This window comes from Oncorhynchus keta, chromosome 10 (assembly GCF_023373465.1).
Source record: "Oncorhynchus keta strain PuntledgeMale-10-30-2019 chromosome 10, Oket_V2, whole genome shotgun sequence".
Lineage (NCBI taxonomy): Eukaryota > Metazoa > Chordata > Actinopteri > Salmoniformes > Salmonidae > Oncorhynchus > Oncorhynchus keta.
The window spans coordinates 33,858,173-33,884,744 of NC_068430.1; the positions used below are offsets into that span (position 1 = coordinate 33,858,173).

General features: G+C 42.3%; 2 protein-coding genes across 13 annotated transcripts in view; both read right to left on the minus strand.

Annotated features, from left to right (window-relative positions):
* espl1 (extra spindle pole bodies like 1, separase) overlaps positions 1–1,897 on the minus strand; it is a 29,101-nt gene extending 27,204 nt beyond the window's left edge. The window contains exons 1-4 of the mRNA XM_035777751.1: positions 1,725–1,897; positions 1,542–1,630; positions 938–1,240; positions 59–802 (exon numbers count right to left, since the gene is read on the minus strand). Of these exons, the coding sequence (XP_035633644.1) occupies positions 59–802; positions 938–1,240; positions 1,542–1,628 (1,134 nt within the window). The 5' untranslated portion in view covers positions 1,629–1,630; positions 1,725–1,897. The remainder of the gene's footprint in view (positions 1–58; positions 803–937; positions 1,241–1,541; positions 1,631–1,724) is intronic.
* A 7,965-nt stretch (positions 1,898–9,862) lies between these two features.
* LOC118388560 (integrin beta-7-like) lies at positions 9,863–25,499 on the minus strand. 12 transcript variants are annotated; one of them, XM_052526905.1, is made up of 16 exons: positions 25,481–25,499; positions 24,522–24,639; positions 22,684–22,763; positions 16,605–16,800; positions 16,020–16,190; positions 15,642–15,883; positions 15,320–15,475; positions 15,073–15,168; positions 14,042–14,131; positions 13,395–13,541; positions 13,066–13,256; positions 12,460–12,686; positions 12,139–12,346; positions 11,455–11,648; positions 10,964–11,124; positions 9,863–10,634 (listed from the first exon to the last, which is right to left on the minus strand). In XM_052526905.1, exons 2-16 carry the CDS (start codon positions 24,583–24,585, stop codon positions 10,566–10,568), a joined length of 2,292 nt encoding a protein of 763 aa, XP_052382865.1. In that variant the 5' UTR covers positions 24,586–24,639; positions 25,481–25,499; the 3' UTR covers positions 9,863–10,565. The 12 variants fall into 12 exon arrangements, with proteins under 12 accessions (XP_052382865.1, XP_052382858.1, XP_052382854.1 ...); XM_052526898.1 differs by lacking the exon at positions 25,481–25,499 and adding an exon at positions 25,409–25,441; XM_052526894.1 differs by lacking the exon at positions 25,481–25,499 and adding an exon at positions 25,379–25,411.
* Between the last annotated feature and the right edge of the window lie 1,073 nt (positions 25,500–26,572).

Here is a 26,572-nt window from a genome sequence, read left to right on the forward strand (position 1 = left end):
ACAGCAGAGATGTTCCCTAATGTTTTTTTCTGGTCAATGATAAGTGAATGACACTAACCTTCTGTAATCTCTTCTGCATGAGTTCCTGATGCTCTTCCAGAAATGAGAACCAGGCCAGGAGCACAGCGCCACTTAGCCCCTTGCTCTGCCCTGCCTCCACTGCCCATACCACCAGACTGCACCCCTCCAGGATCACATGGGCCTCCCGGTCCCCAAGGGTGTTAGGGAGAGATCGGAGGGTCCGGGCACACTCTGTAAAAGCCTGTCCACTCTCCTCTCCGGAGCTCATGGAACGGTGGATGTCTAATGCCAGCCTGCCAAGCACCAGAGCTGGGCTGAGGCCGTCTGTTGAGTTCCTGACCTTTCCCAGGGCTCCACCCACCAGCCCTGCAGCTAGGCTCCAGAAACCTGCCTTAGACAGAAGCTTTGAAGTGATCAGCACCACCTCACAGAGTGTAGAGAGGCAGGGCCGCCCCGAAGGCTGCCCATCCCTGCCCCGTCCCCCAGCCCAGGGGGACAGGAGATGACGATGGGTCTCCTCCAAGATCAAGGAGGCATCCTCCCTAGTCAGGGTCCCACAGCCCTTCTCAAACTCAGTCAGGGCATCTTCCACGTATATGGGGGTTTTGGAGCAGGAGGGGGGTGAAGTTCTCTCCCTGTCCAGCAGCAGCAGGAAGCTCAGGGCTTGCAACTGGCAGCAGAATTTGTCCCTGGGGTTAAGGCAGGTGCCATCTTGTGCTGCAGAAAGTCCATTCCACAAAACAGCAAAGCAGCTGCGTACAAGCACACAGTAGTCTTCTGTCTATGGGGCACACAAGAGGAAGGAAGACATATTCAAAAAGAGATTGAGAAGACACAATCAAAGATGTAAAAAACAGCTGACTACAGTTACTATAATAGGAAGTACTGTAACAATACTCTATCATCCATCCTTTACCTGTGGAGCTGGAGCCAACCTCTGGTAGAGTAGGCTTCCCAAGTAGCTACATGGATGGTACACTCCCAAGGAGGCCAGTTTCTTGAGTACGTGAAAGGTGATTTTCTCCATATACAAAGGGGTGCTTTGCACACCGAGCTCCCCTGAGATGTCATACCCTCTGAGTGCAAGCTCCACCAGCTTTATGAGTCCAGCAATATGGTCACTGTCCGGGGGCCCAACTCCAAGTTGGTGATTACAGGCCCTGACAACTCGGTCATACAATGTTCGACCTTGTGGCCCAGGTCCATTTCTCATGTAAGTCTGTAGGAAATATAGGACAAAGTATGCAAATGAAACTTTTGGCCACAGGCATTTATTATCCATGGTCAGAACATTGCTAGGTGGATATTTTACACCTACCAAACTAACTAAATTTAACTGATGAGATGACGAATGATGACAGAGTCCACTGAGACCAAGCAAGCGCTAGCTAATAGCCACACTGCAGGGCAAGGTCAGTTGCAAAGATTAACTAGCTACAGTGGTTAGTAAACTAGCTAAAATTAACAGTTAACGTTAGCTATTTAGCAAATTGTCCTAACGTTAGCTAAAACACACTCACCTCTAATTCTTCATGTAGAACTCTTGTCTCTTTTGGACACGCTGTCCGTTTGATGTATTCGTCAACCTTTAAGCACTTCATTTTCATATCTGCAAAACAAATTAATGCATATTTTCGCTATTGAATAACGTTGGCTATTTTTGCAGCTCAGTTAACGGTAACGTTAGCAAGCTAGCTACTTACCACGTTAAACCGACAATTTATCCTTTTATCCTCGTCTTATACTACAGTTCTAACGAGTTTCTAAAATATTACATATAACATTTATCTTAAAAGGTTAAAAAAAAGTCAAATGACAACCACACCACTCAAAGGCGAAAACTCGCGCACTGTATTTTAAAATCGGTATCTAGCCAATCAGATTGCACATCCGCATACTTACTGAAGTCTCGCTGGGTAATGTAGTTCAACAAATGTAAATCAGTATAACGTCTACAGATTTGTCATTGAACAATCACATTATGCTTTGCATTCCCATTGTGATTTATCCCTACCTGACTAGTTACCACAGCCACAAAGTCATAAACCCCGTCCATTTCTTCAATTTATCCTCTTTAAATCACTTTTTTGTTTTAATACATTTCTACAATATCGCAAATGTTGACTTTGTGGCTCTGGTAACTCGTGGAAACCCTGCCTGAATCCATAGGAGGTACTGTAGTTTAAATGAGGGAGTTATATTAATGCTTTGGGAATGTGTTGATTACATTTGTTTTGAGAAGATGGACATAACCTACTGCAATCATTCTGGTTGAACACATTAAAATACTTTTTTTTTGCACACAGTGATTTTGTGTGTGTGTGAGAGAGGGAGAAGGACACCTTTGGCCTTTACAGTCTTAGTATTCATCCTTGGTGAGACAGTCTTTACAAATAGTGTTGGTTGTCATCTCTACCAGTGTGCATCGTCAGGGTATCAGGAGATAGGAAGCCCACCTTCCTGCTCTGCCCCTCCAGCACTGTGACATCATATTTTCTGAAACAGTAAAGCTGTTGCTTGACTCAATACTGTGAAAGCTGCTAGCCATAGGTATTGCTATACTGCATATTGACTTCTTCCTTGCCAATGATGACTGGAATTTGAGGCATAATAGCCAATAACAGAGTTTAATTAGTTCATTGATTTGTCATGCCCAAGCCATAGCAATCAGTCTGCACAATTAACAAATTATTTTATTAGCGACCTGTGATAGAGATATTGTCATACAGGTAGCACAGTTATACTTGTCCTGAGTATCACTGGTGTTCAAGAATGTTACAATTCACACAAAGTATTCCACTAGGTTTCCTTGATAATGGTTTCCAACATACGGTTGGCAGAACTTCACTGAGGAGCAAGAACATTTTTGTACTGTAATTCTATTTGCAGAATACCTTATTGAACATGTGAATAGTTTCTGGTAACAAAGTGGCACTGTCAATTTGACTGAACATAGTTTAGCAACAATGGATAAGTCTACCCTTTTCTTCTTCATCAGTACAGTTAGAAACATTAGTAGCAGCATTGGGGACAAAGTGATATTCCTCCTCGGTTTCTCTCAGATATGGCGACAGGTCATCAGCTGGAACCACCTGCGAAAAAGTAGTGCATATTATGCAATGGTTAACATGTGTGGAAGCCTAAAACTGATTATGTACAACTTGTGTCAATTGCACTAGTCACAATTCAAATACCCTACTTTTTTTTATTGTTTGCAATAACTGTACGCTCCAAGCATTAATTCACTTATTAAGTAGTTATAGCACAGGTCGGGATGACAATTAACACACTGTTTCCCACTAGGACCAAGAATTAGGAACACTGAGCTAGACTGAGTTTGGGAAACTCTGAACTAGACTAAAGACTATTGGCACAACTATTCCAGAAGAGGTCAGTCTAATGCACTAAGAGGGACAAGGGCAAAGGAAGGGTGAATATGACTATCTGCTTCCCGATTCACCACCCTTTATAAACATTGGATTTGTGTAGTCATTGGCTATAAAGGGAGCTTCCATCGTTTTAAAATCCATGGCAGTGCAAACTTTGGGAGAAGGGTGGACAATCAGGACACAAGCCTACCCTTGACCGCTAAGTCGAAGTAAGCTCACATACAATCACCGTCATGGGCTTAAAAATATTAAAATGAATGGACTGATGGTGTAAGGAATATGGTGGAACTGCCTCCGGCCATGATTATACCATTGCTCTTAAGTCAATGAAAGGGAGTAACTAACGACCAATGGAAGAAGGGGGTTTAAGAAAAGGAGGATACCTAGTTAGTTATACAACTGAATGCATCTTCCAGGGGCGGCAGGGTAGCCTAGTGGTTAGAGCGTTGGACTAGTAACCGGAAGGTTGCAAGTTAAATCCCCTGAGCTGACAAGGTCGTTCTGTCGTTCTGCCCCTGAACAGGCAGTTAACCCACTGTTCCTAGGCTGTCATTGAAAATAAGAATTTGTTCTTAACTGACTTGCCTAGTTAAATAAAGATAAAATAAAAATTTAACACAATTAACCCCCGCACCTCTCTGAATCACACTGTATATAGACTTTCTTTTTTACTATTGTGTTATTGACTGTACGCATGTTTATTCCATGTGTAACTTTGTGTTGTTGTTTGTGTCGCACTGTTTTGCTTTATCTTGGCCAGGACGCAGTTGTAAATGAGAATTTGTTCTCAACTAGCCTACCTGGATAAATAAAGGTGAAAAAAAGGTTCTGGGCAAACTGAAAAATTACAGAGGATTTGTTCAATCAGTCACTTCCACGAACACAGAAAACGGTTATTAGAAAAGCACAAACATAGAACACACAAATGTATAAAATAGAAAATTTACTGCAATCTACTGCAAAGATAGCCTGCAGAGTTCTGTATTACTATCTAAGTCTGCACCCAAACAATTTGAGCTTCTACTTCTAAAAATTCACCTTTCCAGAAACAAGTCTCTCACTGTTGCCGCTTGCTATAGACCTCCCTCTGCCCCCAGCTGTGCCCTCGATACCATATGTGAATTGATTGCCCCCCATCTATCTTCTGAGCTCGTGCTACTAGGTGACCTAAACTGGGACATGCTTAACACCCCGGCCATCCTACAATCTAAGCTTGATGCCCTCAATCTCACACAAATTATCAATGAACCTACCAGGTACAACCCCAAATCAGTAAACACGGGCACCCTCATAGATGTCATCCTAACTAACTTGCCCTCCAAATACACCTCTGCTGTTTTCAATCAAGATCTCAGTGATCACTGCCTCATTGCCTGCATCCGTAATGGGTCTGCGACCAAACGACCACCCCTCATCACTGTCAAACGCTCCCTGAAACACTTCTGCGAGCAGGCCTTTCTAATCGACCTGGCCGGGGTATCCTGGAATGACATTGACCTCATCCCGTCAATAGATGATGCCTGGCTATTCTTTAAAAGTGCCTTCCTCACCATCTTAAATAAGCATGCCCCTCTCAAAAAAATTAGAACTAGGAATAGATATTGTCCTTGGTTCACTCCAGACCTGTCTGCCCTTGACCAGCACAAAAATATTCTGTGGCGTTTTGCATTAGCATCGAATAGCCCCCGTGATATGCAACTTTTCAGGGAAGTTAGGAACAAATATACACAGGCAGTTAGAAAAGCTAAGGCGAGCTTTTTCAAATAGAAATTTGCATCCTGTAGTACTAAATCAAAAAATGTCTGGGACACTGTAAAGTCCATGGAGAATAAGAGCACCTCCTCCCAGCTGCCCACTGCTCTGAGGCTAGGAAACACTGTCACCACCGATAAATCCACTATAATTGTGAATTTCAATAAGCATTTCTCTACGGCTGGCCATGCTTTCCACATGGCTACCCCTACCCCGGTCAACTGCCCGGCACCCTCCACAGCAACCCACCAAAACCCCCACCATTTGTCGGCCCTAGGCGGCTGCCCATGTCTCCTATGGCTCTGTGGCTCTGTCCGACAATACCCCGGACAGGGCCAACCAGGCAGGATATAACCCCACCCACTTTTCCAAAGCATAGCCCCCACATCACTAGAGGGATATCAACAAACCACCAATTTACTCCCCTGAGACAAGTATTGCCCACAAAGTTTTCCTCCGCCCGACCGTATAGGAAGATCAGGTCAGTGACTCAACCCACTCAAGTTGAGTATAGCGAAAAAAGCCTGGCACAACGTGATGCACCCCTTCTAGGGACGGCATGGAAGAGCACTAGTAAGCCAGTGACTCAGCCCCAATAATAGGGTCAGAGGCAGAGAATCCCAGTGGAGAGAGGGGAGCTGGCCAGGCAGAGATAGCAAGGGTGGTTCGTCACTCCAGTGCCTTGCCGTTCATCTTCACATCCCTGGGCCAGACTACACTCAATCATAGGACCTACTGAAGAGACTGAGTCTATGTCTCTCACATGGATAGGCAGATCATTCCATAAAAATGTTGCTCTGTAGGAGAAAGCCCTGCCTCCAGCTGGTTGCTAAGAAATTCTACTGAACAAAAAGGAGGCCTGCCTCTTGTGACCATAGCGTACGCGTAGGTATGTACGGCAGGAACAAATTGGAGAGATAGGTAGGAGCGAGTCCATGTAATGCTTTGTAGGTTAGCAAGTAAAACCTTGAAATCAACCCTAGAGTGTAGAGTAGCTAGCACTGGAGTAATATGATTTATTTTGGGGGTTCTAGTTAAGATTCTAGCAGCTGTATTTAGCACTAACTGAAGTCTATTTAGTAGTTTATCCAGGTAGCTGGAGTGTAGAGCATTGCAGTAGCCTAATCTAGAAGTGACAAAAGCATGGATGAACTTTTCTGCATAATTTTTGTACAAAAAGTTTCAGATTTTTACAATGTTACGAAGATGGAAAAAAGCTGCCCTTGAAATATTCATGATATATTCTTCAAAAAGAGAGATCAGGGTCCAGAGTAACACCGAGATCCTTCACAGTTTTATTTGAGACGACTGTACAACCATCAAGATTTATTGTCAGATCAAACAGCAGATCTCTTTGTTTCTTGGGACGTAAAACTAGCATCTCTGTTTTATGTTAGTTTAAAAGTAAAACATTTGTCACCATCCTGTTGTCTGAAATATGGTCTGTTTCATCAGAATGTACAGCTTTTTGTCATCTGCATAGCAGTGAAAGTTGACATTGTGTGTCTGAATGAGATCACCAATTTTTTTAAACCTTTATTTAACTAGGCAAGTCAGTTAAGAACAAATTCTTATTTTCAATGACGGCCTAGGAACAGGTGGAATAACTGCCTGTTCAGGGGAGTCAGCTCGGGGATTTGAACTTGCAACCTTCCGGTTACTAGTCCAACACTCTAACCACTAGGCTACCCTGCCGCCCCCAAGAGGTAGAATATATAGGGAAAACAATAGTGGTCAATGGTCCTTAAATGACATCTTGCACCCGTGGGAGAGAATCTGTTTGATGGTGGGTAACTTGGTCAGCAGCAGCTGAAAGACAGGAGGGGGCAGCATCTGCTAGAGAAGATGCTGGGGCTGCCCGCACACAACAATGCCGTTGGTCAGCGGAACCACTACCTTCTCATAGTTTCCTGAGGGTTGGAACACAAAATAGATTATTTGAAAGGCACACTGTCAGGTCTGGAGCAAATGAACTTATATAGAAAAGTATTTTCTTCCAAAAAATAACGTTTGTAATCTTCAAATATCACAACAGGAAAATGAAAATGAATCAGACTAATTCCATTCCATATCATAGATCAGCCCCCTTTCGGAGTCTCTGGTACTGTCCCCACTGTTGACAATAGACAATATTTACTGGTATGAAACAAAAGCTTGACTTGCAACAAACAAAATGTCACATACAAGAACTCAGTGGGGGAGGATGGGACTACAATATGAATATAATTCCATTTTAACTCATGCCGTGGAATAGTTATGTTGTAATATCGCCGTAGCCTTCAGTACAGATCTGGAGGTAGAGGTGGTTGAGAGAGCACACGAGGACGACGTCCCAATTCTCCACCCTTCTCCCTAAGTGTGCTCACACACACACACACACAATGTCCCCCAAAAAAGAAACAAATGTGAAACAAAATGTTATATTGTACATGTACAACCTTTATTTGCCTTTCCAAAGAAACCTATTTTGAAAATGTGAACATACAGTATACTTTATGGAAAAGAGATGTATGTTTCTGAATGATGCACCATGCTGCGTTGTTGACAATAAGACCGAGCAGCACAGATGAACCTTCAAACTCCCTCATTATAAAAGCCTCCTTCATAAATCCTGACCTCAGTGGATGAGGGCCGAAAAATATTTGAGCAACTTCAACTGCACACAAGTTGCTGAACATCTTCACAATTCATGCACAGTGGTTGGAGAGCGATATAGCGACATAGTTCCTTTCCTAATGTAGTCTAGTTCATATAGAAATGTATTTTCATGCCCAAAATACACAGCAGCAGCAGAATTGTAAATACTGTATACAGTCTATGTAACAGATAGATCAATTGTTTAGGTCATTCTCATACTTACTTACTTACTTACTTACTTACTTACTGACTTTATTGTCAGGAGGGATATCACACCTGGCACAAATTATTGTCTAGTTCTGTTTTTCCTGCTGACGGGTGCCCATACCTGCGCCCAAAGGGGAGTAGTTCAAAGTCCAGGTACAGGGGATGGCTTGGGTCTAAAATGATTTTGTGAGCCTTACGGAGGGCCCTGACCTTAAAGATCTCATCCAGGCCTGACTGTTTGACTCCAAGTACCTTGCTTTCTGTGGTAATAATCCTTCTCAACATATTTCTCTGGCTGACAGTGGCATTGCCAAACCAACAAACAATACAAAAAGTTAAAATACTCTCAATAAAATATTTGTAAAACAGAGTCAATATAGTACAGTCTACTTAAGATCCAGCTTTTTGAGAAAGTTGTCTCTTTTTGTAGATCAGGTTTGTACATTTACACCACTGAAGCTTATTGTCCAAAAGGACACACAGATGTTTGTATTCCTCTATAATCTCTATGTTCTGACCTCTGATAGATGTTGCAGAGGTAGGTGTTGTATGCTTCCTGAAGTCAATGCACATCTCTTTGTCTTGTTGGTATTGAGGACCAAGTGTGATTCCTCACACCACTCTACAAAGTCATCTAGGACCGGGCCATGATGTTCCTCGTCATCATGCAACAGGCTGATCAAGGCAGTGTCATCAGCGAACTTAACGAGGTGTCTCTCAGTATGGGAACTAGCACAACTATTAGTGTACAAGATGTACAGGAGTGGGGACAAAACAGATCCCTGAGGAGAGCCTGTGTTGGTATTGCGTGTATCCAACAGGTGGGGACCTATTTTGACTCGCTGTGAGCGTTGGCTCAGGAAGTCCAACAGCCACAAAACCAGCCCCCAATCTATGGAGAAGTCCCGAATGAGTCTCTGTGCCAGAATGTAAGGCTGGATTGTGTTGAAGGCAGAAGAAAAGTCAACAAACAGAACCCTGACATGGGATTTGGCACCCTCCAGATGTCTAGCCAGTAGCATACCACCCTGCATACTACTGCTGGCTTGCTTCTGAAGCTAAGCAGGGTTGGTCCTGGTCAGTCCCTGGATTGGAGACCAGATGCTGCTGGAAGTGGTGATGGAGGGCCAGTAGGAGGCACTCTTTCCTCTGGTCTAAAAAATATCCCAATGCCCCAGGCCAGTGATTAGGGACACTGCCCAGTGTAGGGTGCAGTCTTTCGGATGGGATGTGAAACGGGTGTCCTGACTCTCTGCGGTCATTAAAGATCCCATGGCACTTATCGTAAGAGTAGGGGTGTTAACCCTGGTGTCCTGGCTAAATTCCCAATCGGGCCATCACGGTCAACTAATAATCCCAGTTTACAATTGGCTCATTCATCCCCCTCCTCTCCCCTGTAACTATTCCCCAGGTCGTTGCTGCAAATGAGAATGTGTTCTTATTCAACTTACCTGGTAAAATAAAAGATAATTAAATTATAGACCATGTTAAGGAGGGTAAGAATGGCATAATCAACTCCTCTGCTAGGCTGATAGGCAAAGTGAAATGGGTCGAGAAGCTTCTGGGGGACACTGAGAATATGACTTTCACAATTTTCTCAAGGCATTTCATTGCTAAGGATGTCAAGGCGACAGGGCGGTAGTCATTCAGCACAGAGGAATTGGGTATAATTATTGAGTTTTTCCACAATACTGGCACGTGTTGCTGGTTGAGTGAGGATTGGAAAATGTCTAGCCTTATAAAAACACCAGCCTTATTGTCCAGCACAGTGAATTACCACTTTTTTTTCTCATAGACGGTGTGGAGTCTGACGAGAGACTAATCTTAGTTTAATAATAATTTTGACATCCGTCTGGTTCATGTTTTTCCCTCCTTTATTGCCTGCTCATTACACTACAAATTACTTTATTACAATTGATATAATTAAACACGGTACTATATCATTTCAATCACACAGTGCTCACATAGGCCTACTTAATTAATACACTGTACAGAGAATCATTTGAAATATGATTCAGCTGATAATAATTATTCGAAAATAATTCATTAAGAAAAACGGAATATAATGCAACACAAACTAAATGCACATACTAAAAACGAATGACCCTTCACAAGACTTAATCATTCATACCAACTTCAGAACATTTGAACTATCAAATGTTTAAATAAACAGACAAATGCAGAGGAGAAGGAGGACATAAGGAGATGGGGGACTTCATCATGAGAAAAAGACTGAAAGTTGAGAGAGAGAGTGGAGTGGTCTCACTACTACTCCTGTACAACAAGAGGAAGCAATCAAATTGAAGAGAACCAATAAGTGAGTATGGGAATAAACGTGCTGCAAATCATATCTGAAATACGTATTGGCCTTGAAATACAGGGAAATAGAATGTAATGTTCTCATGACAAAGTCTTTGATCCTCTTAGCAACAGACGGTTCTTGCGGTTCCCTGAAGTTATGATCGGCATACAGTTATGGTCTGGCTTTAACTTATTACAGTAGATCACAGGTTTTCTGGAATGAAAGTGTTTGTTGGCTTTAGAGTCTAATGGTTTGGATCAGTCCTCTTGAACGTGCATGGGGTTCATGACCACGGTCGTGGCATCCTGGAACAAGGGATTTTTCATCTGAAACACAAAAGGACCAAACAAGAGAGCAGTTTAGTACAGAGGGAGCATCATGTTATCATCAATCACTTTCAACACCTAACCTTACAAATCTTGCATTAAAGACTCATTAAGTTGATTATTTTCTTTAAGATCAATACTAAACAACCACAAAAAGACCAAACATATTCACACAAACAATGATGAAATCCGCTATTCATATAAAAAACTATGAAACAGAATAATAGAAAGTTATTTGGTTATGACAAGCAACCAGTTATTGCAGGGACATTTAGCCTATCTCACGTCATGGTGATTCATTGTCATGTGTGTGCTGTTCTTTCTCTCACATCTTGCCAGACTTCGGCCTCCTTTGCTTTGAGGAAGCTGTCATACTCTCTCCGGTAGTGGAGCTCTAGCATAAGCCTGCTAATGAGGATCACTGCGATGCCGATGAAGATGATGCTGGACACAGAGCTGCCGATGATCACGTAAGTCTTGTCAATAGAGCCTGCCAGGAATGTGGAGAGGAAGCGGTTGTAGTAAAACATGTGTCCTGACTGGGCCCCAGTTTCCCTGGTCAGGTCACATGGTAAGGAAAACCCCAATTATAATACAGCTTCAAATATTGAACAAACTTTTTGTCTAATGTAAATAATATTTGATCAAACAACTATAGCAGTATAGGGCAGAAAAAATACATAATAGGAATAGTCTTTTTTAGGTGAGCCTAAACACTAGTAATATTATAAATTGCTACAATGAGATCCGAATAAGTGAAAACATTAGAACATAAAATGAAACTAAAGGATGATGATTAGAGATAAATTTAAGGTCTCACGAGGCAGATCTGCGTAGAAGATCAGGATGTTGCCATCATGCGACAGCTCCACTTTGTAGGAGATGGTGTCTTTACTGCAGGGGAACTCCTGGGGTCCCTTCATCCAAGTGAGCTTGACTGAGCCACAGAGTTGGCTGCAGTTACTCTTTAGGCCGCTAATCTTTTTATTGTCCAATTCACATGTCACACAGTCCCTGGACATAAAGACAGGTTAACAGACATACTGAAGGTACACACACACACACGTTTTGTTGTTCCATCCTCGTGGGGACCTTAATTTATATTCAAAATTCTGTTTTCCTTAACCCCTACCCTTAAACCTAACCCTTACCCTTAGAATAACCATAACCTTGACCTTAAACCCTAAACCTAACCTTAACCCGTAACCCTAACCTAAATCCTAAACCTAACTCCTAACCCTTACCCTAACCCTAATTCTAACCCAAACCCAGTTCTAACCCTAACTCTAACCGCTGATCTTATAATAGAATTTGTCCTCACGTGGACGGGGGAAATATCCCCACGAGGGAGAATTTTCCTTGTTTTACTATCCTTGTGGGGACTTTTGGGGATTTTATTGTAGCAAAAAGTAAACTGTTGCTGTACAGTCACTATTCAAGACCTAAGCTTTGTCAACCTGGAAGCTCAATCCAAACTCACTTTAAGTTATTGTCTTGTACTCACAGGAATTTTGGGCATGCGTTAGCAATCTTTGAGCAGTTTATGCCAAAGAAGTCTTTGTTGCATTGGCACTGGTTACACTGGCATGTTCCCTGGCCATTGCACAGCTTCCCAGCAGTCCTGCACTGGTCGGTGAGGGTGGAACAGTCACATGCAGAGCCTGTGTAATTGGCATTACACTTACATGTTCCACATTCACACTGCCCATTACCTGCAGAAGACATTACATGGCTGAAAAATGGGCTGCAATAAAATACAACTAAGGAACACATTCTTCAGCCAATCAAATTACATGGCAGGAACTAACTGTTTGAGTTTACTCACCACCGCAGAGCATGTTGTTGTGGCGGGCACAGCTGTTGTCATCACATTGGCAAAAATTGCCGCGGTGGGTGCCCTGACACATACACATGCCACACTCACAGCTCCCATGCCCGCTGCACAACTGCGAGGAGTTGTCTTGGCGACATGTTGCGGCCATAGATTCGGCAGAGGTCATGTCCTTAGGCCGCTCACACTCACACCTCTGACCCAGGTGACCCTCATCACAGCTAAAGGGCATAGTATTTTACAAAAACTATGAAAAGCCAGGGGAAAACAACAAAATAACAGGGGAAATTCTGATACTTATAGCCTATTTTGGGCCAGGAGTTGTTTCTGGTCAGGTTACGTGATCAGAGAAGACTCCTATTCCTACTCATTAGTATCTAAACAACACTTTAATCACTTTCTCTGGAGAACAATTGGCTTTAATCACCTGAAGTTTTGATGATACATTTCTTTGACTACAGAAACTAGTTTACTGCTCTATGGTAACAGTCAGACTGCAGACTGCAGCTGTTTCCCTCACTCTGTGCAGTTTGTAAGCACAGTTCTCTATCTCACCAAACAGGAGGTGCTGTGAGTTCTAGTCCTAATTTTAGGACTTGCCTGCAGATGCCGCAGGTGAGCGTTCCAATTTCATTGCAGTGTGAGGACTGCTCTTCTCTGTCTTGGCAGTCACAGTCACACAGGGTTTCCACAGAGACCTTCAGGGTCTCGCTGATGCCCTGCAGTTTTAGGGAAAACGTCTGCTTCTCCTTTAGACATGTTGAAATGTTCAGGCTTACCGTGAAGTTGACCTGGGAGCAAGAGAGGGGATAATACACAACAAAATGTTCTTTCAGTCCAAGTTACATGACTAAATCCTTTGAAGACATGAACTTTGCTGTTCTTATTCACATTATGATCTCTTCCCCCGCCCCTGCTTTGTGCCAGACCTGCTGGTTGAGCTTGACGTTCATGCACTCGCCCCTCCTCTGCCAATGGGTGTTGTCCCCTTTTTCAGGGGTGCAGTGGGATCTGTAGGTCACATCCAGATCTGAGGGAGCTTCATGGTGCTCCAGTAAGATGGTGGAGGACAGGTTCTGTGAATAGATATGCATTACCAGATAGAACTGCTGATGATGTTACATCTATGTCTATGTGTCCAATAAATGGCATTTCATTGCAAAGCCACTTTTGTTTGTAAGTAATGCATTTGCAAAAGTAGTATATATTTCTCTATTTTAACATACTCCTATCTAGAGAAATGTAGGTCTATCATGTATGAAACCTTTGAAGTCCCCACTAGGAAGATTTAGACATAATTTGCCATAGCCTATTTTTAGACCTGTGAGAGGACAGCGCACACTATATACTGTAGGTCAGTAGGTAACCATGATGCCGTGGTTTCCAATGAAAATACGTATGAGTAGGTTCTACCCTTTTAGTCTGCAGTGTGACTCATGAGCATAACCACAGACATGCTTTTATTTCCAGCTTCAGCATCTCTGTTTCAAATAAAGCATTCCTATTTTTTGGTCATTGCAGCCATTCGCCATTTTGCAGTAGCTTGTTAACTGTATTCTAAGCTTGAGATACTCACACTGTAGGCCTCTGAGATGAGCAGGACCACGTTGCTGGAGTCGTTCTTCAGGACCCCCACCACTGACTGAGGGATTAGTTTACTCAATGCCTAGAGAAGTGTGTGTGTGTGTGTGTGTGTGTGTGTGTGTGTGTGTGTGTGTGTGTGTGTGTGTGTGTGTGTGTTTAGGTATGGGCACAATAGAGAGAGGTGGGAGGAGGTATAAATACTGAGGTTAAAGGTCCAAGGCAGCTGTTTTTATCTCAACATCAAAGCATTTCTGGGTAACAATTAAGTACCTTACTGTGATTGTTTGTAAAATGCATTGGGCCTTTTTTACTATTGGGCCATTTTTCTGGAGAATTTCTCCTGTCTTATCCGGTGTCCTGTGTGAATTTAAGTACGCTCTCTCTAATTCTTTCTTTCTTTCTCTCTCTCGGAGGACCTGAGCCCTAGGACCATGCCTCAGGACTACCTGGCATGATGACCCCTTGCTGTCCCCAGTCCACCTGGCCGTGCTGCTGCTCCAGTTTCAACTGTTCTGCCTGCGGCTATGGAACCCTGACCTGTTCACCGGACGTGCTACCTGTCCCAGACCTGCTGTTTTCAACTCTCTAGAGACAGCAGGAGCAGTAGAGATACTCTCAATGATTGGCTATGAAAAGCCAACTGACATTTACTCCTGAGGTGCTGACTTGCTGCACCCTCGACAACTACTGTGATTATTATTATTTGAGCATGTTGGTCATATATGAACATTTAAACATCTTGGCCATGTTCTGTTATAATATCCACCTGGCACAGCCAGAAGAGGACTGGCCACACCTCATAGTCTGGTTCCTCTCTAGGTTTCTTCCTAGGATTTGGCCTTTCTAGGGAGTTTTTCCTAGCCTCCGTGCTTCTACACCTGCATTGCTTGCTGTTTGGGGTTTTAGGCTGGGTTTCTGTACAGCAATTTGATATATCAGCTGATGTAAGAAGGGCTATTTGATAAACATTTTGTGACATTTTGTAATCTGCTCTTACAAACAACCTCTCCTGTCAGTTCTGACCTTGTAGGCAGGAACACTGTCCTCGGTGACAGCAAAGATGAGCTGGATGTTATTGGCTGCCAGGACCCTGGCAAGCTGGCCAACCGATGGGTAGTCCTGAGACACATACAGGAAGTGGATTAAATAACCACAGAACGATGTTGTAGTACCCCAGTTCGTTCCCCTGCAATAAATGTTAGCCCCTATCACTGAAACAAGCTCACGTCTTCTAAGTGTTGATCACCCTTCTTCTCTCTTGATAACTCACATATTTAGTGCCATCGTAGAAGCCAGTGCCATTGAGATGGCACATGCCGTCATGAGGCTCGAATATACCAGCCAGCCTGCCATCCCCGGCAATATGGAAGGTGTCATCTGACGTGTAGACCAGGATCCGGGTGACATTGTTCCAACCAATCACACTCTGGAAGGAAAGAGAGAGACACAGATTGACAAAGATGGTATGAGGCAAGTAAGAGAGAGAAAGAAAGAAGGAAAAACCGATAGAAAAATAAATATGGATGTTCTAGACATCCTTGCCTCCAATCTAGAAAGTGGAGGTGACCGTGTTTGGTTATGTATGACACTACCTGGCAGACAGCTGCCTGCATGATTGCGTCAAAGCCTGCCTCGGGGGAGTCCAGGTTTCCAGAGATGATCTGGTCGCTGACCCTGGTCTTGAACTCGTCCACGTCTTCTGTGAGTCTCAGAATATTTTGGAAGCTGAAGGCAGGTTGACAGATGTTCAGGCGGTTGGGACAGGGGTTATTCTTCTTGGCCTTCACCTGGCTGACGTATGGCAGAGCCACCTTGTCTACAAATGAGCCGAAGCCTGACAGCGGAGAGAGGAGAGGGATAAAGATGGACAGGATGAGGAGAGGTGGCATATTCGGATGACTACACACAGTTGATTGAAATCCTGACATGAAATCCTATCTTCTGCAAAAGTCTGTCTCCTCAGCACTCACCAATGCGGACCTTCTGGGTGACTTTTTTCAGTGCAGAGAGGATGTCCTGGCCTAGGTTCTTGATGGTGTCCAGGTCGTCCTTCATGGAGAAGGACAGGTCCATCAGGTAGTACAGGTCTATGGGGTAGCCCTCGGCTCTCTTGAATGAGACATTGAAGGTCTGAGGGACTCCTGAAACAAACGGGTCAGCTAGAACAGTTATTAACTGCAAATACATGCATCACTACAATACTTCACATGATGTCGTTATTTCTATTACTTTGCACGGCTTCAAAAATAATCTATAAAGCACCACTACAAATTTCAGATTTCAGACCTGTCCCTGTTTGAATTTCAGATTTCAGACCTGTCCCTGTTTGAATTTCAGATTTCAGACCTGTCCCTGTTTTTATTTCAGATTTCAGACCTGTCCCTGTTTGTATTTCAGATTTCAGACCTGTCCCTGTTTGTATTTCAGATTCCAGACCTGTCCCTGTTTGTATTTCAGATTTCAGACCTGTCCCTGTTTGTATTTCAGATTTCAGACCTGTCCCTGTTTGTATTCTGAGAAATACTTCCTTTTAGGAAGAGTCATATAACTCTCACCGACTCTGAGTTTGAAGAGGAGGTTTTGTGGCTTAAGCTGGACCACATTGTCTGAGTTGCTGCTGAGATCATTATTCTTCAGAAAGACTGGATCTAATCGGGGGTTGATGATGTCCATCTGCTCACAACGCCTGGTCCTCAGAGACTCAGCAGTGTCACACCTCCGCTCACTGGACTCTCCAGACTTCAAAAAGTCCTGTCAGGAGGATGTGTATTATGGTCTTAGTTCAGTGTGTCGGACTAAGGATAGAGAAAATTAAACACTGAATCATACACGTGGGTTGCCAGATTATCATGCGGGCCTACCTGCTGTCAATCCAACAGATGGGGGTACATCTCTGTATAATTATTATCTTTAAAGATACATAGGACATGTCATTATTATAGATAGGACCTATAAATTAGACTGTTGCTTTGGGGAAGAGGGTTTTGGTTGCAGGGAGAAATGACAGATGTAAGAAAGTCAAAGCCAACAAGCATTTGAATGTATTACCAATATCTTCACCAAAATATATACCACATAAATGAACAGGAAATGCATGTGGAAATAGAATAGAAAGAGGGAAGTGAGTCTGACATCAGTTGCACGACTAGTTTAGGAAACCACAGAGCGCTGCAGCAGCACAATACACCATTCAATTATCAACCCCAAACTGAGAGCAGGATAGGGAACATACACATGTTGTGTAAGACATGAGCACCCAAGCAAGACAGTGTGTTTACTGATTCTGAATAAGACAATCCACTGGGCACACACGGGTTGATTCAATGTTGTTTCCATTCATTTCAATGAAATTACGTTAAACAATGTGAAATTGACCTTGAACTGACACCTGTGCCCAGTGGGATTTGTCAGCTGACTTGAAGTATTAACTTGAAACAATAAAACCGTTTTTAATTGTGAGCAAGAGCCTCACTGATAATCTTCAAAAATCTAAGCAACATAAGCGTGCAATGAAATCTGTACTACTTTCTGATGCTGTCCTACTTTCTGAGTTGATCAGGCTGTTGATTGTGGTCTGTGGAATGTTCGGTTTCAATGGCTGTGCGAAGTTGCTGGATATTGGCAGGAACTGGAACATGCTGTCGTACATGGAACATGCTGTCGATCCAGAGCATCCCAAACATGCTCAATGGGGGACATGTCTGGTAAGTATGGAGGCCATGGAAGAACTGGGACATTTTCAGCTTCCCAGTATTGTGATATGGAGCTGTGCATTATCATGCTGAAACCTGAGGTGATGGCGGCAGATGAATGGCGCGACAATGGGCCTCAAGATCTCATCACGGTATCTCTGTGCATTCAAATTGCCATTGATAAAATGCAATTGTGTTGGTTTTCCGTAGCCTATGCCTAACCACACCATAACCCCACCGCCACCATGGGGCACTCTGTTCACAATGTCGACATCAGCAAACTCACACGACGCTATACATGTGGTCTACGGTTATGAGGCCGGTTGGACGTACTGATAAATTCTCAAAAATAACATTGAAGGTGGCTTATGGTAGAGAAATGAACATAACATTATCTGGCAAGAGCTGTGGTGGATATTCCTGCAGTCAGCATGCCAATTGCACAATCCATCAAAATTTGAGACATCTGTGGCATTGTGTTGTGTGACAAAACTGCACATTTGAGTGTAGGCTTTTATTAGCCCCCGCACAAGGTGCACCTGTGTAATGATCATGCTATTTAATTAGCTTCTTGATATGCCACACCTGTCAGGTGGATGTACTATCTTGGCAAAGGAGAAATGCTCACTAATAGGGAGGTTAACACATTTGTGCACCAATTTTCAGAGAAATAATCTTGTTGTGAGTATGGAACATTTCTGGGATCTTTTATTTCAGCTCATGAAACACAGGACCAACACTTTAAGGCACCTGTATTTATTTATTTTTACCATAAAAAAAGCTTATGTATTGGCAATTCGTCTGAAATTGTGGTGAAAAAAAATCTAAATAATTTAAAAAGAGGACCAGAACCTATGATATGTATAATCAGGGCTTGAGACTATAAAGCCTTGCAGACTATATCTGCAAAATGTCTAGTTTTGAGATTAGTATTTTTTAATTGGAAAAGTTGTTACAAATCTGTATAGAAGATGCGAAAGACATACCGTTTTCAACCATTGGAACCATTTACTTAATCATTCATGTATATATTTTTTTCATCCTTTTTACCTTTGTGCATTATACATTTGTGACTTCATCAATATTACCTGGAATCTGTTTAGAACACCCAGAATCTATTGCTTTGTTTTACCATTCATCAACTGGAATCTGTGACAAACCTGGACCTATTTGTGAGTAATAAATTACATTTTAATAGCAACTTGAACAATAACTCTCTCAAGTCTTTAAATGGGGAAAATGTGTTGGAACCAGTCTTTGTAAAAGTGGCTGTAGCAGACCTGGGTTCAAATCAATTATCCATTGAAGCCACCGTGCAGCCATCTTGGTACTCTTCCTTCAACAACGGTCAGGAGGAATTTTGCACCATTCCTCTTTACAAAACTGTGTCAGTTTAGCAATATTCTTGGGATGTCTGGTGTGAACTGCTCTCTTGACACAGCACCTTAATCGGGTTGAGTTCAGGACTCTGACTGGGCCACTCCAGCAGGCACATTTTCTTCTGTTGAAGCCATTCTGTAATTGATTTACTTCTGTGTTTTGGGTCGTTGTCCTGTTGCATCACCCAACTTCTGTTGAGCTTCAATTGGCGAACAGATATAATTAGCATTCTCCTGCAAAATGTCTTGATAAACTTGGAAATTCAATTTTTCCGTTGATGATAGCAAGCTGTCCAGGCCCTGAGGCAGCAAAGCAGCCCCAAACCATGATGCTCCCTCCACCATACTTTACAGTTGGGATGAGGTTTTGATGTTGATGTGCTGTGCCTTTTTTTCTCCACACACAGTGTTGCGTGTTCCTTCCAAAACAACTCAACGATAGTTTCATCTGTCCACAGAATATTTTGCCAGTAGCACTGTGGAACAGCCAGGTGCACTTTTGCAAACTTCAGATGTTCAGGAATGTTTTTTTTTTGTGTCCTCCCATGAACACCCTTCTTGTTTAGTGTTTTACATATAGTAGACTCGTCAACAGAGATGTTAGCATGTTCCAGAGATTTCTGTAAGTCTTCAGCTGACACTCTAGGATTGTTCTCTACCTCATTGAGCATTCCGCGCTGTGCTCTTGCAGTCATATTTGCAGGATGGCCACTCCTAGGGAGAGTAGCAACAGTGCTGAATTTTCTCAATTTATAGACAATTTGTCTTGCTGTGGACTGATGAACATCAAGGCTTTTAGAAATACTTTTGTAACCCTTTCCAGCTTTATGCAAGTCAACAATTCTTAATCTTAGGTCTTCTGAGATCTTTTTTGTTTCGAGGCATGGTTGACATCAGGCAATGCTTCTTGTGAATAGCAAAGTCAGATTTTGTGTGTGTTTTTTATAGGGAAAGGCAGCTCTAACCAACATCTCCAATCTCGTCTCATTGATTGGACTCCAGGTTAGCTGACTCCTGACTCCAATTAGCTTTTGGAGAAGTCATTAGCCTAGGTGTTCACATACTTTTCCCAACCTACACTGTGAATGTTTAAATGATGTATTCAATATAGACAATAAAAATACAATAATTTGTGTGTTATTAGTTTAAGCACACTATGTTTGTCTATTGTTGTGACTTCGATGAAGATCAGATCAAATTTGATGACCAATTTCTGCAGAAATCCAGGTAATTCCAAAGGGTTCACATACTTTTTCTTGCCACTGTATGTAAATAAAAACATTGAGAATTCTCAAATACACAACCCACAACAAGTACTTTTATTTGAGTATTTGGAATGATTATTTGTTTTTTAAAAAACAAATAGTCTACCAAATTGAGAGTATTTTCAAAAACCTGGGTTAAATGCATGGGAGTGTATTTGAGTCAGTGTATTTGAGTATTTTCAAAAACCTGGGTTAAATGCATGGGAGTGTATTTGAGTCAGTGTATTTGAGTATTTTCAAAAACCTGGGTTAAATGCATGGGAGTGTATTTGAGTCAGTGTATTTGAGTATTTTCAAAAACCTGGGTTAAATGCATGGGAGTGTATTTGAGTCAGTGTATTTGAGTATTTTCAAAAACCTTCCAAGTCTATTTCCAAATACATTATACTATTCAACTACTTGTTTTTTCACATAAAAGATATCTGAATATTTACTTCAAAAGGTATGTGAAAGTAATTGAGATATTTGAAATAGTATTTGAACCCAGGTCTGGTCTATAGAAGTGTCCTTTTGGAATCTTAGAACCGAGCCACTACACTTTGTTTAATGAGTAGTGCTATGGTGAAGAACCTATGCAGTGCCATATGTCTGTAATTTGACACTAGTATAAATGGTTGAGGATCTAGAAAGAGAAGATATTCTAACAGTTATAGCCAGGGGTTGGAGCCGGTTCAGGGAACAGAAAGAAAACCTGAAAATTATTACATTTTTCTAGGAATAGAATCAGAAATTAAAACAAAAGTGATATATACTGTTCCGGATCAGAAAAGTAATTTTACGTTCAAGTAATTTTTTTTTATAGTCACAAAACATGCAAAAAAATGCCCACACAAAGACCTCACTGTCACTCATAAACTTATTCCAGTGTCTTCCTGCCAGCTGTAAATCTTTGCCAGTGTGTGTGTGTGTGTGTGTGTGTGTAGGCTACCTGCCCCTCCCCCCCCTCCGAACCATGCATAGTCTACTGTAACTACTGACATTACAGGTGTGATTCAGAAATTAGGGAGAGAGATTTTGAATTAGAGAACGATGGATTATCTTTTCAATGCTAGTTAAGGATACTATAGATTTCACGTTTCACATTGGATTTATTAACTACAAAAAGCTGTTTTTATTTGAATTATGGTGCCGCTCTGCACACACAAGCTTGTTAGTTAGCTAGCTAGCTTGTTAGCTCTCGAAAATTCTAGGTGGCATTATGTGTAATGTAATGGAACTGAGAGTCATGATCAACAGCTAGCTCTGGTCCAATGTTAGTTAAGCCAACTCTCTGAAGTTCAAAGACATTCAAAGTTCCTTCATAGAAGCCGCTCCTCTTTAGGTATAATACTGTGGGCCTAATTCAGATAATGCATGTCATAACAACAAGATGCCCAGCGCTTCATGCCCAGCACTCTCCTCACACGCAAAATTCTATTGGAATGTTACACTCTACACTACACCTTTCTGACCAATGCATGTACATAGCTTGCCCACTCCACAGAAACTGCTCTATCCATTGGTAAAGTAATTTAATGTTGAACTAAATGTAATTTTTACTTGTTTTTGGTTTGAACTGGTTCAGAACTTTATTTTGCTGGTCCGAACAGTGGAACAGAACAAAGAATATGTTATGTTCAGAATGAAACGATTGGAAAATAACTTTTCCTCTAAATGTATGACAATGTGAAGGACAAATGTAAACATTCACTTGACCTAACGGGCTTTCCATCAATCTAACCTTTCACACCTCTTATCACCAGGAGGTAAGGAGGTAAAGTGTTTGACACGTCACGTGATCTCTTCCACCATTAAATTTAAGGTCCTGTATAATTAAACCCATAACTGTAAGTAAAATGTCTGCTGAACTGTAGAAGCTATTGAAAATGTTGAAAATATAACATCCACAAAATCTTACATGAGCTTGATGGGACATCATTGTCTATGATCTCACCCAAGTTGCAAAAGATTTTCACCATTCATCCTGCAGTGAAGACCCACTAACCCTTGTTTTTCTTCTTCTTTTTCCCTACTATTTATCTTTTTTTCCCTCTCTGTATTATTGGGAAGGACGCGTAAGTAAGCATTTCACTGTTGTTTACTACGCATGTGACAAATAATTGTACTTGATCCTATTGTAAGTAACTCCTACAGTGTGAATGGCCTAATGCCGTCGTCCCACATGTTGTCCACAGGGAAGCCAACTCACAAAGCAATCAAGTCCAATGTATAGCAACACTCAAGGATAAAACATGCAACAGTTTGAAACAAAGATATGAGGAAGCAGCAGCAAGCCAGATGATGCATGATAAAGCTGACCTTGTGTTTGCACCAGGCACATCCAGGGCTCCTCAGGCAAGCTGAACATGAGGGCTGGGACACACATCCTTGGGGGACCCCTGAAACAGAAATACAACATTAATGATCCCTGACTCTCTCAGGCACAAATTCACAACCCAACCAAGCCACAACACACATCCAACCCGGAAGCCAGTGTGTCGGAGGAAACACCATACACCCAGCGACCTGGTCAGCGTACACTGTGCTCAATGAGACAAGGATATCCCTGCCGTCCAAACCCTCCCTAACCCTGGGCCAATTGTGTATCGCCCCATGAGCCTCCCGGTCACGGCCAGCTGCGGCAGAGCCTGGGCTTGAACCCAGAATCTCTGGCGGCACAGCTAGCACTGTGATGCAGTGGCTTAGACCAATTTCTTATTTTTTATTTTTACCTTTACCAGGCAAGTCAGTTAAGAACATATTCTTATTTTCAATGACGGCCTGGGAACAGCGGGTTAACTGCTTGTTCAGGGGCAGAACGACAGATTTGTACCTTGGCAGCTCGGGGGTTTGAACTCGCAACCTTCCGGTTACTAGTCCAACGCTCTAGGCTACTAGGCTAGGCTACTAGGCTACGCTGCCGCCCCCAATGTGCCACCCGGGAGGCCCCCAAACTCATTTTCTGGGTAGGTGGACAAACAGCAAACTTCCTGCATTTCAACACATTTTGCCATGGGGCAGAGAGAAAAATGTTGCAGTTTTAAAGTCCTACCTAAATAATGTTGTTGACCCTATACTCGTATTTGTAGCCAAAGTATAAATTGGAGGGAAAACAAACATATATCTCAAACAGACCGGTAAACGCCCACACCCGTCTGTGATTGGGGTACTACCACACCATTCTAACACAGAAAAGTGGCTTTTGAACATAATTAATTACCATTTTTTGAAAAGAAAACAATTTCACTCATATTCTAATTAATGATAAGTCATATTTCATAGAAATCTGGAAACACTGGACAGTTACCTTTTTTTAGGTTGACTTTTTTAGGTTGGGCAAAAACGTAAAGCTAAATAAAAAAGTATTTAAACTGATCAATGCACCGTCATACCAGGTCATTTAACGCTTAAAGTAAATAGATGAATAATATATAAGGTATCTGTCATTTCTTACCACAGGCTGCTGAGGGGAGGACGGCTCATGATAATGGCCGGAACGGAGCGAATTAATTGGCATCAAACACCTGGAAACCTTGGAAACCATGTATTTGATATATTTGATGCCATTCCTCTAATTCCGCTCCAGTCATTACCATGAGCCCGTTCTCGCCAATTAATGTGCCACCAACCTCCTGTGTTTCTTAACGATCTCTACAGCTTCCATCCAAAAACCAATCCTGTGAAATGGCGTCAACACATACTGGAGGAGTTACTGGCTAGCTACAAGTGGCTATCTTAGCTAACGAACTAGCTACGTTGGTTGTGGCCTGCATGACCAGAAAGACACATTGATGAATCACCAAAGGCACACCCTATTTCTGTTTGAAAGTTGGACTGTTTTCGTGCCCAAAGTCGACCGTTAAAGCAAGGGCCTGTTCCCCGTGGCAATTTTGCCTTTGGTTTGCTAAATTAATATAGGGGAAATACTGCTCTCATAATGGACCTGCCATTTCCCATGTCTGCCTTGTGCCAGGTACCAGTACCAGGGTTGGGGTCAATGCTTGTCAATTCCAGAAGTGAATTCTTACTCAACGATTTCAAAATCAACATTAGAAATAACACTTTCTAATTATTGAAAAATAATTTCAAGTCAATTCCTCTATTAAAATGGGATACCCCCAACCCTGACTAGTAGTTGTAGATGGCAGTGCACTTACCTTGAATTTGGTTCTGTCCCACACAGTACAAGAGAAAGGTCCCTAATATAAAGATCCCAACCATTGCCTGAGGATATAAATGGAGTGAGCGATAGACCAAGTGGATGAGGGTCTTCTTCTAGAAAGAGAAAGTGAAGAGAGCATCGTGAGAAGGCAGGGAGCAGGAGGCGGGCACAGAACACAGCAGACAGGCCACTTCCCCTTGAGTTCTCACAAGTTGTCAACCACACACCCCACAATGTTAATTTTCTCATGTTTTCTTGTAGACCCTCTTGGAAACGAGAAAAATAATCACTAACTAATTTTGAGCCACTAGATTGAAACCAGAGGCTTTCTCCCGTCTCCTTAATGTGAGAAATAAAACTCAAAGCTAAACCAAACCTTATTTCTAATTCAGAAACGTTCCCTAGAGCTTCCAATACTGTTATGATTCAATAAATAATTGTAGTGATTTGAATATCACTCTTACGCTTACAAACACTTGCTTTCTCATCCACAGCTACTGTACACCCAACGTTCATCCACCTACTGTACACCCAACGTTCATCCACCTACTTACTGTACACCCAACGTTCATCCACCTACTGTACACCCAACGTTCATCCACCTACTTACTGTACACCCAACGTTCATCCACCTACTGTACACCCAACGTTCATCCACCTACTGTACACCCAACGTTCATCCACCTACTGTACACCCAACGTTCATCCACCTACTTACTGTACACCCAACGTTCATCCACCTACTGTACACCCAACGTTCATCCACCTACTGTACACCCAACGTTCATCCACCTACTTACTGTACACCCAACGTTCATCCACCTACTGTACACCCAACGTTCATCCACCTACTGTACACCCAACGTTCATCCACCTACTTACTGTACACCCAACGTTCATCCACCTACTGTACACCCAACGTTCATCCACCTACTGTACATACATTACACATACATTTCAAGGCCTGCTTAGAACTTGTCTTTAGGGCATCATAGCCTCAAATCTATGGGCTTCAATAAAGATATGCTCTCTCTCTCTCTCTCTCTCTCACACACACATAAACACGCTGCAGATGTTCTGGGAAGGAAGTTGGCTGGTGTCTGAAATGGGTCAGGCGTTGATTAACACAAACTACAGACCGCAGATGAAATATTGCAGCTTGTCTGACTGGCTGGGTGACAGCCTTTGGTTACAAAGGGGCCGATTCAGACTTTACGGCTCCTTTGTGACCTTAGGAAATGTGCGCCTGAACTGCCCTCCAACTGATAATTACTGAAAGAAATCTGTCATTTTCTTTGCTCACGCTACATACAGAAGGCTATATCAGTCCGCTAATACAGTACTAATGAAGGCTCAGTGTACTACTTTTGTAAATATTTTTTTTTCCTCAAATAAAATGATATATATATATATATATATATATACATTTATTCAGATTTTTAAGGGGGTGCAGCACCCTCAGCACCCCTACTTCCTGTGGCTAAGTCTCCATCCCAAACGTGTATTTGGCTGGCATTGGCATTGTCCCATGCTTTAAGAGCAACTGAACGTAATAAGCAACTTCTTGTTTTGAAAACGGTCTATGTGGCATCGATATGAGTCACAAACATTTATTTTAGTGTCAGCATGTACTACAAAGTGTAAATAGTATTATTTTGGTCATAAAGTCAGTCTGGTCCAAAACGGAGATTTGGTGATATTTAGGAAAAATGTGTATGTCATGGAATGAAGCCTATTGTAACAGTTTTCTCTTTGAGTTGGGTTTTCAACCCTGACCACAGCTGGCAGCACCCAAGTAATCATCAATCTGGAGCGCAGCTGCATGCGACCAGATCATAATGCCCACGGTCAATTTGGTTTGACATTCGATTTCCCTATGGTGCTAGTTAGGGACCAACAGTATTACACAATATAATTTAAAAATGTCAATAGCTCCACATTTCAATTACTTGAAAACCTCAAACCAAACATACATTTTAGAAATGCATGTACACATATTGAAAGCATTTAATGAGACAACTAAAAGGTGTGCAACATGAAAATATT

Coding starts and splice junctions, on each gene's coding strand:
- LOC118388560 (XM_052526898.1), bottom strand. Junction 14,132..15,072: donor ACAGTGTTCCTGCCTACAAG/GTCAGAACTGAC, acceptor ACACTTCTCTAG/GCATTGAGTAAACTAATCCC. Junction 13,542..14,041: donor TCATCTCAGAGGCCTACAGT/GTGAGTATCTCA, acceptor ATCTATTCACAG/AACCTGTCCTCCACCATCTT.